Source organism: Astatotilapia calliptera, chromosome 22, assembly GCF_900246225.1.
Source record: "Astatotilapia calliptera chromosome 22, fAstCal1.2, whole genome shotgun sequence".
NCBI classification, from domain to species: Eukaryota; Metazoa; Chordata; class Actinopteri; order Cichliformes; family Cichlidae; genus Astatotilapia; species Astatotilapia calliptera.
This window is the reverse complement of record NC_039322.1, coordinates 2,438,362-2,457,151: the sequence shown is the minus strand read 5'-3', so window position 1 is coordinate 2,457,151 and position 18,790 is coordinate 2,438,362. Positions and strand designations below refer to the sequence as shown.

Sequence of the window (18,790 nt, the reverse complement as noted above, 5' to 3'; positions counted from 1 at the left end):
ACCCCTGACAGAATGACAAGACCCGTGCCACGAAGACATGCTTGGGACTCAGCGGACTCTGGCCGGTTCGAGCGGCAGGAGGCAGTGCTCTCCCGCTGGGCGGAGGAGCTCAGGGAGAAACAGCGGCTCTTTGCGGAACGTCTGCGAGGGGACTTGCCTGGCTCTGGGCGGGCCTCGGGGACACTGCGTTCTCCCACCTGCTGCCTCACCTACACCGGAGCATTCGCCGCGGAGAGTGGGCGTCTCTCACTGCGCTTCGGCCTCTCCCTCTATCGCCGCTCCACTCCTCGCACTCACACTGCCCTCCTCATTCACCAGACCTTCCACCTCGCCGGGGCGCCGGGACTCCATCTAAACCAAAGACTGTTCACTGTGATTACATTCTGGACTATCCAATTACTACTCATTACCATTCTGCCTCCAAAAGAACTGTCTTTCCCTCAGAGGCTCCCATTAAAGACATCAATGCTGCTCAGGCTGATAATTTTCCTCATTTTGCTATTTCTTCACCTACCTGTCAACCTGTCCCAGTTCCTCCATCCCAGGCCATTATTAATTACACCACTAAACCCGATAATTTCTCCCAGTCAATCATTATTTCTTCACCCATTGTTCAGCCTCTTCCTGCCAGCAGGGCAGCTAAGATTCGGCCTTCCCCTTCACCTGTTTCACCTTCTCAGGTGAAGGCAGCTAAGGCTCAACCTGTCCCTGTAGCACCTACTCGGGCGGCTAGGGCTCAGCACGTACCCGCACCTGCACCAGCCCCTTGGGATGATGCAACTGACGTCCAGCCAGCACCCACTCCTGTGCCAGCTCCTAGGGCGAGGGCAGCTAAGATACAGTCCACTCCTGCACCTGTTCCGGTTCCTCGGGTGGGGGTGACTGGTGTCCAGCTAGTTCCCGTGCCTGTCCCAGTGCCCAGGGTGAGGGCGGCCAGGATTCCACCTGACCTCTTTAGAGGCTCCCACGCCGTCACCTGCAGCTGCTCCACCACCCGGCGGCTCGTCCATGTCAAGTTTGGTGTCAGCAGCCACCTTCCATCCACTGACTGGACTTCCTCGTTGCCCGCCTTCGGACCTGCTCAGTGGCCGCCGCTGTCTTCCTCGCAGCCGCCCACCGGACCTGTTTTGGCTCAGCCGCTGGCCACGTGGTCGCCCAACACAACAGTTTCTTTTTGGAAATTTAAGTCCTCAGTTTCCACTCGCTCACTGTCTTGTCATTGATGTTGTCACTGCTGTCTACTCTGCTTATTTGCCTTTCACTTCAGTCCAGTCAGCCAGTCTTCTTCCATGTACTGTTTATCCGTTCATCCTGCCATTGCATTAAACATCCTTAATCCTCACCACGAGTTCTCTGTTTGGGTCCACCCTTTTCACAGGGCTATAAACTCTCCACACAGCAACCCCTGACAGATGTTTAGTAACAGATCAATCACATTAATATAATCAAGATCACAAAGTCGGTTGTCTAACTTTCTGATTGTATTTGAATTGAAAGGTGTGTAGGTTTTACCCACAAGGATTTTTTCGCCAGACACTCAAAAGTAATTGAACAACTGTCTACTACAACCCATTTCATGGAGATATAAGACTTGTTTCCTCATTATTCAAAGATAAGTTAAAAAGATGAAGTATTTTCAGTTCAAAGTTAGCATAAGGTTCAGGAAATCGTTAATCAGCTAATATACTAAACTTTAAAAACCACCCAAGACTTTCACAGGCAAAGAAATAGGATATTCTTCCATTTTTAAGTCACCTTCTTTCACCTCAACAGAGCATGCATTCCTGTTATTAAATACTAAACTGAATGAAGAGAGACCCACAAACGAGCAGAAACTGAATTTGGATTCAGTAAAGGCCTAGTGGAGAATTATGTTGTTGAGTTCGTTTGTTTCAGAGTCAGAGAGCCGTGTCTCTCTACAGTTTTGTTTCAAAATAGCTGATAACTATTCACTGATAGCTGCTAACATCTGCAAACAAATATAATTCTATAAAGTTGTTCTATATAGTGTGTAACTGTTAATATAGAGGGTTATTAAATTTATTGCTAATGAAATTGTAACCCAGTGTTAAAAACAGGATTAAAAGCATAAATATTGATACTCTTTTGATTAAAATACTCATTTCACAATGGGAATAAATATTGATAAAAAGCAATTAAATATAATAAATGCTGATAATAAGCATGTAAACATAAGTTTAATCAATATGTGGATAAATGGTGTGGAGGCAGGACTGACCCTCCCCCAATCTGTGTGCGCTGCTCGGACACCTGTGTGTGCCTTCATGTACCAATCAGCTACGCTAGAGATACAGATGGAAGGAGAAAGAAGCTATCTGGATAGTAAAAGCCTTTTTGGCGAAAGTACTTGGAGAGTATTAGTGAATTCTGAAGGCCATGCAAGCACTGTGAAGCCCTGTATAGCATTTGCTGCTTCACATGGGGCCTGTCTCAATATGCGTACTTGTAAGGGTCTGAACAGAGTTTCATCATGTTATTGTTGCACTATTATGTTCCGCCACATGTTGTTATTACATGGGTTGATTAAGGTAAACATTAGGCTGACATCTGGGGCCACAGCTGAAACTCTTCTGGGCCAGCACAGGACCACCATTGTATCTGCAGCTGGCCTTGTGCTGGCCCATGTGTGGGCCACTTCTGGCAAACCTGATCTGGGCCACCAAAGGGCCGTCATACTTTGCGGTATGTGGGCCATGTGTAAGCACATTGTGTGGGCCAGATCAGGGCCATAACAATTTTACTGTGTGGGTAATAGTTTATGTTACACTTCTTTTGCTCCAAATCACATTTTATTCACTACTGTTGTGTTTCTACCTCATTGTAAATAAAGTCATTGTCCACACGACAGCTCGGAGTCTGTTTTGGGTTCACTCCACGCTCTGGCGACAGCCCTGACACTTGATTAGATGTTATGGCTTTGTTCCACTGCGGTTATCAAAGGTCATGACTAAGATTCATCTTGGTATCTGTTACTGGCCCACGTTTGTTCTTTAGTTAATTATATATTTGCAAGTTGAAAACAACATGCATGAGATAGCAGTGGGACACATATTTGTGTTGAAGGGCTTTATTTTGTGTGTGTGTCCTCAGTGAACTGTATCAGTCTCTGCAGTATCTTCCAGCTGCAGCAGTCACTTCAGTTTCTGTTCAGTCTGACTGAGGGAGGTTTTTGTACGACTGTTTTTCACTGTGTGAACACATACTGACTGTTGATAGCATGAACACTCTGACAGTAATAAACTGCTGCATCTTCAGCCTGGACTCCACTGATGGTCAGAGTGAAGTCAGAGTTTGATCCACTGCCTGTAAAACGAGCTGGAATCCCTGATATTCTCTCATGAGCACGCTTAATGAGCAGTTTAGGAGTTTCTCCATCTTTCTGTTGGTACCAGGCTAAATAGTGATAGATGCTCCAAACATAAACATTCTGACTGGTCGTACACTTGATGCTCACAGTTGCTCCCACAGCAGAGCTCACTGCTCCAGGCTGAGTCACTGTGATCTGTCCTCTGGACTCTGAGGACACAGAGACAAAAACATAAAGCAGCTTCATGGTTTTGTGGGCTTCATTTCAGAGGGACAGATGTTGATAGAGGAGAGGAGTTTGATTCTCTGGACTTTACCTGTGAAGCAGCAGCAGAGGAGAGTCCAGATGAGGACGCAGATCAAAGTCATGTTTTTGATGAGGAGGATTTCTGTGGCTTCTGTTGTGATGAAGGACAGCTGTCAGTCATCCAGTGTTCAACTCTCAGGACTATAAACTCTCCCAGAGCACTGGAGCATGGTGCTGCTGATGCAAAGTGCCTCTCTATGGAAATTTGTTGACTCAGTCCAGTGCATGTGTGACATAGACATAAGGTTCAAGTTAAATCCCGCTAAATGGGACATTGGCACCACCTACTGTTGCAAATGTCAACCTGCAGTAACCACCAAGTGCAAGGAATTCTGGGTAAACCTCAGAGTAATGGAGGATTCCCAAAGAGGTAACGAATGTGCAAATGTGGTGGACAGAAAAATCATGTTGCTAGCTGTAACAGTAATACAAGTTGACCCAGTTATTTTTGGTTAAACATTATTTATTTATTGGTTATTTCTTAAATCCTTATGTTGGGTTAAACGTTTGTTTATGTGAGACTTGTTTATCAGTAAAGAGACTGGAGTATAGCTAGCTAACTCTGATGCCGCATTTTCACACAGGGCCCACGCTGATTGTCCACAAGAATTAAAACCATTCTACTTGTTTCCCTTTGTAATGAATGCAGGTATGTGACTGTGCACTACTGTTTAGAGTATGATATACATTATTTTATGTACAGCTCTAAGGAAGCACCTTAATGTAGCTTAAATATGTTTTAGTATTTTTCTGTATTCCTTTTGTTCAGGAAATTTAAGTTGCAGATTATTTCTGTTAAGATTCTTCTATTTTATTTGCATAGATTTAACCACTATATGATCACACTGCCAGTGTAAATGCAATCCTCAGAGTAATGGAGGATTTCTGTAGAGGGCTCACGCTGATTGTCCGCAAGAGTTAAAACCATTCTACTTGTTGCCTGTTGTTGTGAATGCAGATGCTGAATAAAAAGGGCTGTTGCTGCAAAATCGACCTGACCCCGTTCATTCATTTAAAGGCCTGAGAAGACACAATACAGAGGTCACACATGGTGCAGTTCGTCAGTGATCTGTTTTCAAAAATATTTTTACAGAACTTTGCACTTGAAAATAGAAGCTGAAAAATCATGCATTTAAATGTGCACAGATATAACTGAATTTAGGTCAGCAAGGATGAAAATCAGACGACCACAGTAACTGAAAGCACCGTCAGCACACCTAGTTCTAATTCTGGGAACATTTAAAAGATCTGCATCTGTTGACCTGAGAGGCTGACGGGGTTGTAAACAGTGAGTATGTCAGAGATGTACTTAGAGGCCAAACTACTGAAAGCTTTGTGAAGTAATAAAACTATTTTTTTCTGAAATGTTTTCATTATTGTTTGCAAATAGAAATTATTTATGCATTTTTAAAAAAAACTATTATATTTAGAAGTGACATTTTGAAACTCCCTTCTACTCCCTAGAAACAAAAAAGGCACTTTGGCTGAAAATGAGTCACCAAACAAATGTTATTTACAAAGCATTTGACCCATTTAAGCAAAACTGAACAAACCTCCATACTTCAACAAAAAAATTTCAACTGTTTAAAACATGACTTGATTGAAGGTTCCACAACAGCTTCTACTGTAGTGATTTCTTTATGTATTTAGTCTAATGTGCGGTGATCGTGGCTCAAGAGTTGGCAGTTCATCTTGCACTCGGAAGGTTGCCGGTTCGAGCCTGGCTTGGACAGTCTCGGTTGTTGTGTCCTTGGGTGAGACACTTCACCTGCCTCTTACTGGTGTTGGCCAGAGGGGCCGATGGTGCGATATGGCAGCCTCGCTTCTGTCAGTCTGCCCCAGGGTAGCTGTGGCTACAACTGTAGCTGCCTCCACCAGTGTGTGAATGTGAGAGTGTGAAGCGCTTTGAGGGTCTCGAAAAGCGCTATATAAATGCAATCCATTATTATTATTAATGCTGTTTCAAAGTAGAAGAAAAAATCTGAATTGATTATCATTGTTTTGATAATTTGATTTCTGGATTTCACAGCAGTTTCACATGCTGACTGTTGGAATTGATGTTTTTATATTGTCATTTATGCTTAGAAATATATATATATACATTTGTATGCTGATAAAAATCAGATCCTTGTTAGGTCTGATAAGATTCTGTGTGCGCTTGTGTACCATCAGATGAGAGGAAGCAGTCTCGATGTTATAATTCTATTATAGCTTTTGAAACCAGACGGTTCCATTTTCTTAAAGGTTCGAGAGGTCACACCTTTAAATATGTATTTGAGACATGACCTATTGCAGGTTCATGTTTTTATATTTTAGTAAGACGTTTACTTCCGCTTTTCTGCATACAGTTTAAGTTCATTCAAAGGTCGTATGACTGTGTATAGTTTGGCTGGAAACACACACACACACACATTCACCCACACACAGACACTGATGTTGTTCAGAGATGTTGCTTAAGAATGTCACGTGTATTTGTAATTGCATATTCATGAATGATTGCTTGCTGACAATAAAAAGGGCTGTAGCGAAGGAATCAGGCGAAGTTGGTTGAGTTCAGGTGAAGGAATCTTTTCCTCAGCTTTGACTGACTTCTCTCACGAGCCACAAAGACAAAGAGCTCTGTCTTGACTTGTTTTGTCGTGCAGTTAGTTGGTCTCGTGTTCCAGCGGGGTTTGTGCCTAGATAAACCCAACACTGACGTTGGACACACTAGTATGGAAGCCCGTTTCCGCCACTAAAAAAAAAAAAAAGGATCCATAACTCAAAATTTCAAGTTATTTTCTCAAAATTCTGAGTTACTTTCTCGAAATTTCGACATATTAACTCGAAATTTCGATTTATTAACTCAAAATTTTGAGAAAAGTAACTCTAAATTTCGAGTTAGCGCTGCCAATCAGTAATCTATGTGAATGATGTCATTTCCTCGTTACCCGGAAGCTGAAGCCCTCAGCTACAAATGCTACAGCTAAGCTAGGTATTACATCCAGTCGTGAATGCACAGATTGCTGAGTGTTTTCAGCCTGGCTTCACAAATGATGAAATCCCTGTGTTATTAGCTGAATCACATGGTGTTACTATCAGCAAACGTACTCGTGAAAGCGCCAATTTGTTGCGATCCGTTTTTGAGTGCGCGTTCCTCTGCGCCATATGCTTCCGGGTAACAAGAAAGGGACCTCATTCACGTATATTTTTGATTGGCAGAGCTAACTCGAAATTTTGAGAAAAGTAACTCGAAATTTTGAGAAAAGTAACTTGAAATTTTGAGTTATATTTCTTGAAATTTCGAGTTACTTTTCTCGAAATTTCGAGTTATGGATACTAGCTTTTTTGTTTTTATTTAGTGGCGGAAACGGGCTTCCATACACTGGAGACTGCAGATTCTGCTTCTTGTTTCACATGTAAGGACGTGATGGTCTCTAGCCTGAGCGGTAGGCACCGATCACTAACATCAACAGCAAGAACTTAAAGCATGCATCTCCAGCTCAGTACAGACCAAACATGATCCCAAAGTTAAACAAACATGAGATAAAACCATAGACAAAGATGGACTTGGTGAAATCTGGAAGTAGTAACTGCTGTTCGTTGCCATACTGCCACCTTGTGACGGAAGTTGGCAACATCAGGAAAGTGTGACTTACCTTAATCAAGAACATTCAACAAAACACAGATTCAAAAGTAAAAGACAAGAGAACATGTTTACGGTCAGCCTAACATCCTGAGAGGAAACTTAGTTCAGATGGAAAACTCCATTGTTGAATTAAGTTTATGATTTAACCACACGGGTGTACTGGTGAAGGTGAAGGATTTCTCAAGTTTTGCTTTGTACTGTGGTAGTTTTCTCCCTGAATATTAACAGTGATAGTTTGTCAGGTGTAACATAGTCAAGTAGTTGTAATGTGGCTATATTATCATGTTCACTGTGGATGTGATGGGATGTTCAGTTATGTTTTAGTCTCTAGTCCAGGTCGGCCGTAATCAGCACTAGGTTTTGAAGATGTCCAGTGCTTGTCAAGACTATTTAAACACAAGGACAATTCAGTTTCAAATTATAGGATGATCCAATATTCCAGTTTAAGACAAAGTAATCATTGAAGCTAGAATTTAACAGTGAAAAAAGACAGAAGGGGAAATTTAATTATTTTACTAATTCTAACTTCATGTTTTCATTGGAAGCTGAATTTGTTACTGTCAAAGAGATGTATTACAGTGACTCGCTGACTTTGAAGACTTAATTAAAATGAAATTTTTTTGAGTAATGTCATGTTTTCTTTTCAGTCAAACAAAATGTTATTTTTCATTATGATGCATTGTGAAATTTCCTTTGTGTTTTTTTTTTAATATCAGCTCATTTGACTGGAGTACCATCAATTACAGTTTCACTCTATGAGTGTGTGTGTGTGTGTGTGTGTGTGTGTGTGTGTGTGTGTGTGTGTGTGTGTGTGTGTGTGTGTGTGTGTGTGTGTGTGTGTGTGTGTGTGTGTGTCCTCAGTGAACTGTATCAGTCTCTGCAGTATCTTCCAGCTGCAGCAGTCACTTCAGTTTCTGTTCAGTCTGACTGAGGGAGATTTTTGTACGACTGTTTTTCACTGTGTGAACACCCACTGACTGTTAGGATAGTGTTCACTCTGACAGTAATAAACTGCTGCATCTTCAGCCTGGACTCCACTGATGGTCAGAGTGAAGTCAGAGTTTGATCCACTGCCTGTAAAACGATCTGGAATCCCTGAATCTCGAGTGGTAGCAGAGTGAATGAGACGTTTGGGGGAGTTTCCATCTACCTGTTGGTACCAGGCTAAACGCTTAGAGTCATAAACATTCTGACTGGTCGTACACTTGATGCTCACAGTTGCTCCCACAGCAGAGCTCACTGCTCCAGGCTGAGTCACTGTGATCTGTCCTCTGGACTCTGAGGACACAGAGACAAAAACATAAAGCAGCTTCATGGTTTTGTGGGCTTCATTTCAGAGGGACAGATGTTGATAGAGGAGAGGAGTTTGATTCTCTGGACTTTACCTGTGAAGCAGCAGCAGAGGAGAGTCCAGATGAGGACGCAGATCAAAGTCATGTTTTTGATGAGGAGGATTTCTGTGGCTTCTGTTGTGATGAAGGACAGCTGTCAGTCATCCAGTGTTCAACTCTCAGGACTATAAACTCTCCCAGAGCACTGGAGCATGGTGCTGCTGATGCAAAGTGCCTCTCTATGGAAATTTGTTGACTCAGTCCAGTGCATGTGTGACATAGACATAAGGTTCAAGTTAAATCCCGCTAAATGGGACATTGGCACCACCTACTGTTGCAAATGTCAACCTGCAGTAACCACCAAGTGCAAGGAATTCTGGGTAAACCTCAGAGTAATGGAGGATTCCCAAAGAGGTAACGAATGTGCAAATGTGGTGGACAGAAAAATCATGTTGCTAGCTGTAACAGTAATACAAGTTGACCCAGTTATTTTTGGTTAAACATTATTTATTTATTGGTTATTTCTTAAATCCTTATGTTGGGTTAAACGTTTGTTTATGTGAGACTTGTTTATCAGTAAAGAGACTGGAGTATAGCTAGCTAACTCTGATGCCGCATTTTCACACAGGGCCCACGCTGATTGTCCACAAGAATTAAAACCATTCTACTTGTTTCCCTTTGTAATGAATGCAGGTATGTGACTGTGCACTACTGTTTAGAGTATGATATACATTATTTTATGTACAGCTCTAAGGAAGCACCTTAATGTAGCTTAAATATGTTTTAGTATTTTTCTGTATTCCTTTTGTTCAGGAAATTTAAGTTGCAGATTATTTCTGTTAAGATTCTTCTATTTTATTTGCATAGATTTAACCACTATATGATCACACTGCCAGTGTAAATGCAATCCTCAGAGTAATGGAGGATTTCTGTAGAGGGCTCACGCTGATTGTCCGCAAGAGTTAAAACCATTCTACTTGTTGCCTGTTGTTGTGAATGCAGATGCTGAATAAAAAGGGCTGTTGCTGCAAAATCGACCTGACCCCGTTCATTCATTTAAAGGCCTGAGAAGACACAATACAGAGGTCACACATGGTGCAGTTCGTCAGTGATCTGTTTTCAAAAATATTTTTACAGAACTTTGCACTTGAAAATAGAAGCTGAAAAATCATGCATTTAAATGTGCACAGATATAACTGAATTTAGGTCAGCAAGGATGAAAATCAGACGACCACAGTAACTGAAAGCACCGTCAGCACACCTAGTTCTAATTCTGGGAACATTTAAAAGATCTGCATCTGTTGACCTGAGAGGCTGACGGGGTTGTAAACAGTGAGTATGTCAGAGATGTACTTAGAGGCCAAACTACTGAAAGCTTTGTGAAGTAATAAAACTATTTTTTTCTGAAATGTTTTCATTATTGTTTGCAAATAGAAATTATTTATGCATTTTTAAAAAAAACTATTATATTTAGAAGTGACATTTTGAAACTCCCTTCTACTCCCTAGAAACAAAAAAGGCACTTTGGCTGAAAATGAGTCACCAAACAAATGTTATTTACAAAGCATTTGACCCATTTAAGCAAAACTGAACAAACCTCCATACTTCAACAAAAAAATTTCAACTGTTTAAAACATGACTTGATTGAAGGTTCCACAACAGCTTCTACTGTAGTGATTTCTTTATGTATTTAGTCTAATGTGCGGTGATCGTGGCTCAAGAGTTGGCAGTTCATCTTGCACTCGGAAGGTTGCCGGTTCGAGCCTGGCTTGGACAGTCTCGGTTGTTGTGTCCTTGGGTGAGACACTTCACCTGCCTCTTACTGGTGTTGGCCAGAGGGGCCGATGGTGCGATATGGCAGCCTCGCTTCTGTCAGTCTGCCCCAGGGTAGCTGTGGCTACAACTGTAGCTGCCTCCACCAGTGTGTGAATGTGAGAGTGTGAAGCGCTTTGAGGGTCTCGAAAAGCGCTATATAAATGCAATCCATTATTATTATTAATGCTGTTTCAAAGTAGAAGAAAAAATCTGAATTGATTATCATTGTTTTGATAATTTGATTTCTGGATTTCACAGCAGTTTCACATGCTGACTGTTGGAATTGATGTTTTTATATTGTCATTTATGCTTAGAAATATATATATATACATTTGTATGCTGATAAAAATCAGATCCTTGTTAGGTCTGATAAGATTCTGTGTGCGCTTGTGTACCATCAGATGAGAGGAAGCAGTCTCGATGTTATAATTCTATTATAGCTTTTGAAACCAGACGGTTCCATTTTCTTAAAGGTTCGAGAGGTCACACCTTTAAATATGTATTTGAGACATGACCTATTGCAGGTTCATGTTTTTATATTTTAGTAAGACGTTTACTTCCGCTTTTCTGCATACAGTTTAAGTTCATTCAAAGGTCGTATGACTGTGTATAGTTTGGCTGGAAACACACACACACACACATTCACCCACACACAGACACTGATGTTGTTCAGAGATGTTGCTTAAGAATGTCACGTGTATTTGTAATTGCATATTCATGAATGATTGCTTGCTGACAATAAAAAGGGCTGTAGCGAAGGAATCAGGCGAAGTTGGTTGAGTTCAGGTGAAGGAATCTTTTCCTCAGCTTTGACTGACTTCTCTCACGAGCCACAAAGACAAAGAGCTCTGTCTTGACTTGTTTTGTCGTGCAGTTAGTTGGTCTCGTGTTCCAGCGGGGTTTGTGCCTAGATAAACCCAACACTGACGTTGGACACACTAGTATGGAAGCCCGTTTCCGCCACTAAAAAAAAAAAAAGGATCCATAACTCAAAATTTCAAGTTATTTTCTCAAAATTCTGAGTTACTTTCTCGAAATTTCGACATATTAACTCGAAATTTCGATTTATTAACTCAAAATTTTGAGAAAAGTAACTCTAAATTTCGAGTTAGCGCTGCCAATCAATAATCTATGTGAATGATGTCATTTCCTCGTTACCCGGAAGCTGAAGCCCTCAGCTACAAATGCTACAGCTAAGCTAGGTATTACATCCAGTCGTGAATGCACAGATTGCTGAGTGTTTTCAGCCTGGCTTCACAAATGATGAAATCCCTGTGTTATTAGCTGAATCACATGGTGTTACTATCAGCAAACGTACTCGTGAAAGCGCCAATTTGTTGCGATCCGTTTTTGAGTGCGCGTTCCTCTGCGCCATATGCTTCCGGGTAACAAGAAAGGGACCTCATTCACGTATATTTTTGATTGGCAGAGCTAACTCGAAATTTTGAGAAAAGTAACTCGAAATTTTGAGAAAAGTAACTTGAAATTTTGAGTTATATTTCTTGAAATTTCGAGTTACTTTTCTCGAAATTTCGAGTTATGGATACTAGCTTTTTTGTTTTTATTTAGTGGCGGAAACGGGCTTCCATACACTGGAGACTGCAGATTCTGCTTCTTGTTTCACATGTAAGGACGTGATGGTCTCTAGCCTGAGCGGTAGGCACCGATCACTAACATCAACAGCAAGAACTTAAAGCATGCATCTCCAGCTCAGTACAGACCAAACATGATCCCAAAGTTAAACAAACATGAGATAAAACCATAGACAAAGATGGACTTGGTGAAATCTGGAAGTAGTAACTGCTGTTCGTTGCCATACTGCCACCTTGTGACGGAAGTTGGCAACATCAGGAAAGTGTGACTTACCTTAATCAAGAACATTCAACAAAACACAGATTCAAAAGTAAAAGACAAGAGAACATGTTTACGGTCAGCCTAACATCCTGAGAGGAAACTTAGTTCAGATGGAAAACTCCATTGTTGAATTAAGTTTATGATTTAACCACACGGGTGTACTGGTGAAGGTGAAGGATTTCTCAAGTTTTGCTTTGTACTGTGGTAGTTTTCTCCCTGAATATTAACAGTGATAGTTTGTCAGGTGTAACATAGTCAAGTAGTTGTAATGTGGCTATATTATCATGTTCACTGTGGATGTGATGGGATGTTCAGTTATGTTTTAGTCTCTAGTCCAGGTCGGCCGTAATCAGCACTAGGTTTTGAAGATGTCCAGTGCTTGTCAAGACTATTTAAACACAAGGACAATTCAGTTTCAAATTATAGGATGATCCAATATTCCAGTTTAAGACAAAGTAATCATTGAAGCTAGAATTTAACAGTGAAAAAAGACAGAAGGGGAAATTTAATTATTTTACTAATTCTAACTTCATGTTTTCATTGGAAGCTGAATTTGTTACTGTCAAAGAGATGTATTACAGTGACTCGCTGACTTTGAAGACTTAATTAAAATGAAATTTTTTTGAGTAATGTCATGTTTTCTTTTCAGTCAAACAAAATGTTATTTTTCATTATGATGCATTGTGAAATTTCCTTTGTGTTTTTTTTTTTATATCAGCTCATTTGACTGGAGTACCATCAATTACAGTTTCACTCTATGAGTGTGTGTGTGTGTGTGTGTGTGTGTGTGTGTGTGTGTGTGTGTGTGTGTGTGTGTGTGTGTGTGTGTGTGTGTGTGTGTGTGTGTCCTCAGTGAACTGTATCAGTCTCTGCAGTATCTTCCAGCTGCAGCAGTCACTTCAGTTTCTGTTCAGTCTGACTGAGGGAGGTTTTTGTACGACTGTTTTTCACTGTGTGAACACAGCTTGACTGTTAGGATAGTGAAAACTCTGACAGTAATAAACTGCTGCATCTTCAGCCTGGACTCCACTGATGGTCAGAGTGAAGTCAGAGTTTGATCCACTGCCTGTAAAACGAGCTGGAATCCCTGAATCTCGAGTGGTAGCAGAGTGAATGAGACGTTTGGGGGAGTTTCCATCTACCTGTTGGTACCAGGCTAAACGCTTAGAGTCATAAACATTCTGACTGGTCGTACACTTGATGCTCACAGTTGCTCCCACAGCAGAGCTCACTGCTCCAGGCTGAGTCACTGTGATCTGTCCTCTGGACTCTGAGGACACAGAGACAAAAACATAAAGCAGCTTCATGGTTTTGTGGGCTTCATTTCAGAGGGACAGATGTTGATAGAGGAGAGGAGTTTGATTCTCTGGACTTTACCTGTGAAGCAGCAGCAGAGGAGAGTCCAGATGAGGACGCAGATCAAAGTCATGTTTTTGATGAGGAGGATTTCTGTGGCTTCTGTTGTGATGAAGGACAGCTGTCAGTCATCCAGTGTTCAACTCTCAGGACTATAAACTCTCCCAGAGCACTGGAGCATGGTGCTGCTGATGCAAAGTGCCTCTCTATGGAAATGCCTTTTTTTGCACAGTAATCCATCCATATACAAAAATTTGCATGAAAAAATGTTAATACTTCACCAAGTGTAAATTTTTCAGATAGCAAGAAAATATCGTTAGTTATTAATTTTTCATTTCTGTAATTTAATAATTATAATTTGTGCACATTTGTCTATTTAAGAAAAAAGTCTGCTATAATTGCTGATTATGCGTGGGGTAGAATAACACAATCTTTATGTAAATATACTAATAGATTTGCTGCAGACTAAAAGTAAGTGAAGGTACAACCCACTGGACCATATTCAACAGGGACACACTTCACATAGGATTCATTACGTCTGACTAAAATTTATGTAAAGGATCACACTTAATGACCGTGGACTTATACTTTGGTATTCATAAATCATCGTAAAATGTGTTATTAGTTATTTATCTTAGGAGTCTGGAAATAAAGCGACTGGACCTCTGTAAGTTCTTGAGGATGTTTCATCCGAGAAGTTTCTTTGGTTCTAAAAGGCAAATGGTGGAAAGTCACAGATTTTCCCTTAAGAGGGACATTGATCCACCATTGATTGCGTGCCCCATCACACGAGCCAACCAAAATATGTTGAAAATCCCAATGAATTAAATTTCCAGTTTTTCCTGTAATCCTAATTTCTCTAAATGTCTAAACGTCTTTCTGTAAAGACTGTTAACATAGTACTGAGTAAGGAGGGACTCTGTGACTCATCTGCTGCTCTAGTTTCTAGTCAGACGTTGCCAGGACAGGACCCTTCATCCCTTAAAATGATGAAGCAAATCTGTCAGTTAAATCTCATTTTAAACTGAGCTAAGTCATAAATACAGTTCTAGCATTTGTATAAAACTAAAATGCTTGAAAATCAGAAGAAAACTCAGCAACCTTTGATGATTTTAATTAAAATTAAGATAAATACCTCTGGCTGCGTAGACAATGCTCATGTTGCAGGAGTAATGTCCTTGGTTTGACTCTATGCTTTTTTCTTGAAGCTTCTTTATTGAGCTCGACTTCTGTGAAATGTGTCACATGTAAAGCACTTAATTTATTAATAAAGCACAATAAACCTTTCAATTGATCAGCCGTGGACGTGTCTGTAAAGCTGTATAACAGTGCTGCTCTCTTGTGGCCTGTGTGTGGTATTACACACACGTGCTGCTCAGAGCTGTTACTGAAGCACTCACTATAATCAGTTATTCATCATATGGCTATAATGTAAATGCGTGAGGAATAATCTTTATTATATAGTTTTTATAAATTGTATTTTTCTTTGAATCAGATAGAAAAACAACATGCATTGTATTTTTTGCTTGCAAACATCTTTATGTTTTTATGCGATTTACAGGGTTTTTTGCATTATATGAAACATTTCTTCTCACCCACTCTCTCTCGCTCATCTTCTTTCTGTGTTTCTTTCTCATTTCTGGCACAAAGATGACAAAGATTTTAAAAAAATAATACTAATAATAATCCTTTTTATTACTTGCATCTCACTGAGCGAGCTGTTAGTTTCCATTGGACATTATCTGTCACAATAAAACTAAATCTGTACTTTTGTTCTGGGGGATTATAATGACAGCAGTGTAATGACCTCAATGAAAGTTCTGACTCTTCTGAAGCATCGAGAACTCTGTGTTAGGTCCAGTGTATCAGTCTGGGAGGCAGGGACTTACAAACATGATGGGAAAGATACTGTTCCTTGTTTACCCCTGAATAAGACAACATTATTAACCTGAGTGACATGAGACCACTCTCTTTCCCTTTGTTCTTTTCTCTCCTCGTTGGTTATTCAGCTCAAACAAATGGAAAGCAGCCCCAACGTTGTTTTGTACAGAAAGGCTGATTGGATCTGGTAATATTTGGTGGTTACCGTGTTTTGAATCAAAATATCCAAAAACTTGGAAAACTGGGGTATTCAAATAATTTCATATTTCCTGCTCATGGACGTATTACATCATGTGGCGCTCGTGGATTAATAACCCTGTCATAATGTGGCGATGACCAAAAACACATCTTGTATTTAGTCACAGGACTTGTTTGCAGTTGTGAATAAAACTTTTCTGTCTGCTCGTCTTCTCGCCATCCCTCCCTCTTTTCTCCCTCCTCACTGCTCCCTCTTCTCCTCCTGGGCTTCTTTGTTGATGACGTTTTTGAAGAGCGTGATCAGCGGCCTCTGGCTGCGCTCGTCCCAGCTCTTCATGAACCCGCCGTAACGCTTGCTTGCCGGCAGGCCGCCCCAGCGAAAGTGCTTCATCTTGTACATTTCATCTTTTTTCTCATGGCTGTCATCTGGCACCTCCTCCTGGCCCCCCTCTGCTAACTTCCCCTCGTTATCGTCCATCCTCATCATCTCACCAGCGAGCTCCCGCTTTTTCATCTCACCGGGGAAAAGCTCCGCCGACTCCTCCTCCAGACCGTTGGTGGTATAGATTTTAATCGGGCGGCGTTTTCGCCCAACAGGCTTCCCCCAGCGGAAATGCTCCATGGAGTAGGAGCGTTTGGCCTGAGGAGAGGAGAAGAAGGGCGGAGGGAAAGGTAAAAGAGAAAGAGGGCCCGATGGGGGAGGAGGCTGCAGGTGGGCATCACCAGGGATGATGGGCTTCTCGTTGTTTTCATAGTGGCAAAGCTGAATACACTCCTGCAGGACAAAACGTGCAAACCATCAAAGGCTATCATCTGACCAAATTTTAGATGATAACGTTTTCCCATAATTCCCTTTGCTCCAATCTCAAATGATGGGAGTTCAGGCGTCCCAGGATGAAAACCCACCCATGCTGAGTCTACCAGTGAAACCCAGTAAATGACTTCACAGTGACTCATCTCTTATATACAGTCCATCATGATGCTGCATCAAATTAATGATTTGTTTGTGGCCTTGAATTTATGGTCTTCTGTTCCTCGTTTTCTGTCATTTCTATAACATTTTACATCAAGACGTCAGTTATCGATCAGAAACGCTGAATGGTGGAATCACCTCTGTAATTCTACTTGGTCAGCAGCACTGACAAATCTGTCTGTATGCAACCTTGGGCCCTTAAAATCATCTGTGCACGGTAAACTTCTCACTTCTCACTATTTATCCTCAGCTCTTCTTGGCCTGCAGTTTCACAGCTTTGGTTCAGCCTCAGTGTGTGTGCGTTTACCATCATGCTCCTCTCTGAGTTGACCTCCTGACAGACGGGATGGTCCCAGCATTGACTTTCAGCTCCTCTGGCCACGCCCACTACTATTACAGCCACCAATAGCAACACAGGACACATTCTCTGTGCATCTGCTGTTGAAATACACAGTACAAGACAACCACAGTTACAGTCAGGTTAAGTTCATCCTGGCTTTAAATCAGTGTCTTCTTCCAAAATGCACTCTGATAAGATAAGATAAGATAAGATAAGATAAGATAAGATAAGATAAGATAATTGTAATTAAACAATAGGTTAGGTTAAGAGGTCAAAAGGTAAGACATTTATAGTGCAAAAATCAAATTATTCTCAAATTTCTTTCGATATATTCACCAATATTCTAGTTTCTAAACTCTACAGAGTTATATATATATATATATATATATATAGTCCCATATTTCCACAGGGAGACAGAATGAAAACATACATGAACAAAATTTCACATGACAGAAGTAAGAAGTAAATGTCAAACAATGGAATGAAAATGTGAATCAGGCATAAAATAATTTTTTAAATGACACATTTTTTTCATGTTGTCTTCTATCAAAAACTTGCGACATGTGTCATTGCACTGCTGTATTTATACGCAGTATGCATTTCTAAACATTACATTTATACCAATCAAACATCAGAGAAACCACTTTTTCACTTTTTTATGTTAAGTTAATGCATTTTTTTTAAATAAAATAAAAAATTAAGAAATTATGCAACAGAGTAACAAAGTACAATTCTCTCAAACATTCACATCACTGTGAAATGCTGAAATTTTTAATATAAAATTATCTTCATTACATATAAACAATCTGTTCTGTTGCTTTTGCTTTAGCTGTTATATCTTAGAATATTAAAATAAATAAAAGACTATAAAGTAAATAAATAACAACACATAATGAAGACACTCACCACCTGCCCTCTGACTCTCTGTCTGATGCAGTTTTTTGTTTAGCAGTGAAACAGATTTCTGCTGCTCTGTTCCTCTGATGCACTGACTGATTTTATACTCTGTCACCAAAGCACAAACATACCAATGATGACGTTCTTACTTCCTCCCATCGCTCGACCCCTCCAAACAGGGACACTCATCGTTCTTTCGTTCAAGCTCGCAGGGCTAAACTTTCTTGGAAAAGCAGTCGGATATTATTTATATATTTTTTAAATGTCTGACAGGTCACATCTAAAATCCCACAGAAATATCTCTGAATCTCTCACAACTAACAGGTTTGTCTGTGATTGCTGAAAAAAATATATGTTTAATTAAAAGCCTGATTTATGGACTTTTAAAAGACTTGGGGACTTTTGTGGACATTTTTGTTTTCTTTTTTAATGAAGCTGTAAAACGTCCTTTTGTTGGGTTGTGTGCATATTAAAATAACTAGTTTTTAATATTTTAATTGTAACATCTTGCATCCTCTGTAAGAACTTCAGAGTCAGCGTTTGGCTTTGTGGGTCAGACATGTTTGACAAAAACAACCATCAGATGTACTGAAGTCCTGTGCTGACACTCGTGATGTTCAGACCACGAAGCCTGTCCTGACTCTGCTTCAAAGTTACTTCCCCACAGTAAACACGTTGCCTTATTCACGCTTCATCCGCCTTCCACAATCTTTATATCCGTTCCTGCGTGATGCAATATTGATCAGCATAGAGGTTAACTTAGTGGCGCACAGAACTGCATAGCAAAAACAGTCTACATCTCTCTCCCTCTGTGAAGCTGTGCACGAGGTGTCTCCAGTGTGATTGTGTGTTCATTTGCAAGTGTAGCTGCAGCTTGTGATGG

At 40.6% G+C, this 18,790-nt stretch overlaps 2 protein-coding genes across 2 annotated transcripts in view; both read right to left on the bottom strand.

Annotated features, from left to right (window-relative positions):
• LOC113015141 (immunoglobulin kappa light chain-like) overlaps window positions 1-9,565 on the bottom strand; it is a 175,437-nt gene extending 165,872 nt beyond the window's left edge. Inside the window, exons 1-2 of the mRNA XM_026157078.1 lie at window positions 9,471-9,565; window positions 8,231-8,536 (exon numbers count right to left, since the gene is read on the bottom strand). Of these exons, the coding sequence (XP_026012863.1) occupies window positions 8,231-8,536; window positions 9,471-9,565 (401 nt within the window). The remainder of the gene's footprint in view (window positions 1-8,230; window positions 8,537-9,470) is intronic.
• Window positions 9,566-15,938: 6,373 nt separating this feature from the next.
• On the bottom strand, window positions 15,939-17,969 carry LOC113014663 (pro-opiomelanocortin-like). Its single transcript, XM_026156332.1, has 3 exons — window positions 17,917-17,969; window positions 16,978-17,108; window positions 15,939-16,472 (listed from the first exon to the last, which is right to left on the bottom strand). Exons 2-3 carry the CDS (start codon window positions 17,092-17,094, stop codon window positions 15,939-15,941), a joined length of 651 nt encoding a protein of 216 aa, XP_026012117.1. The 5' UTR covers window positions 17,095-17,108; window positions 17,917-17,969.
• Window positions 17,970-18,790: the final 821 nt, after the last annotated feature.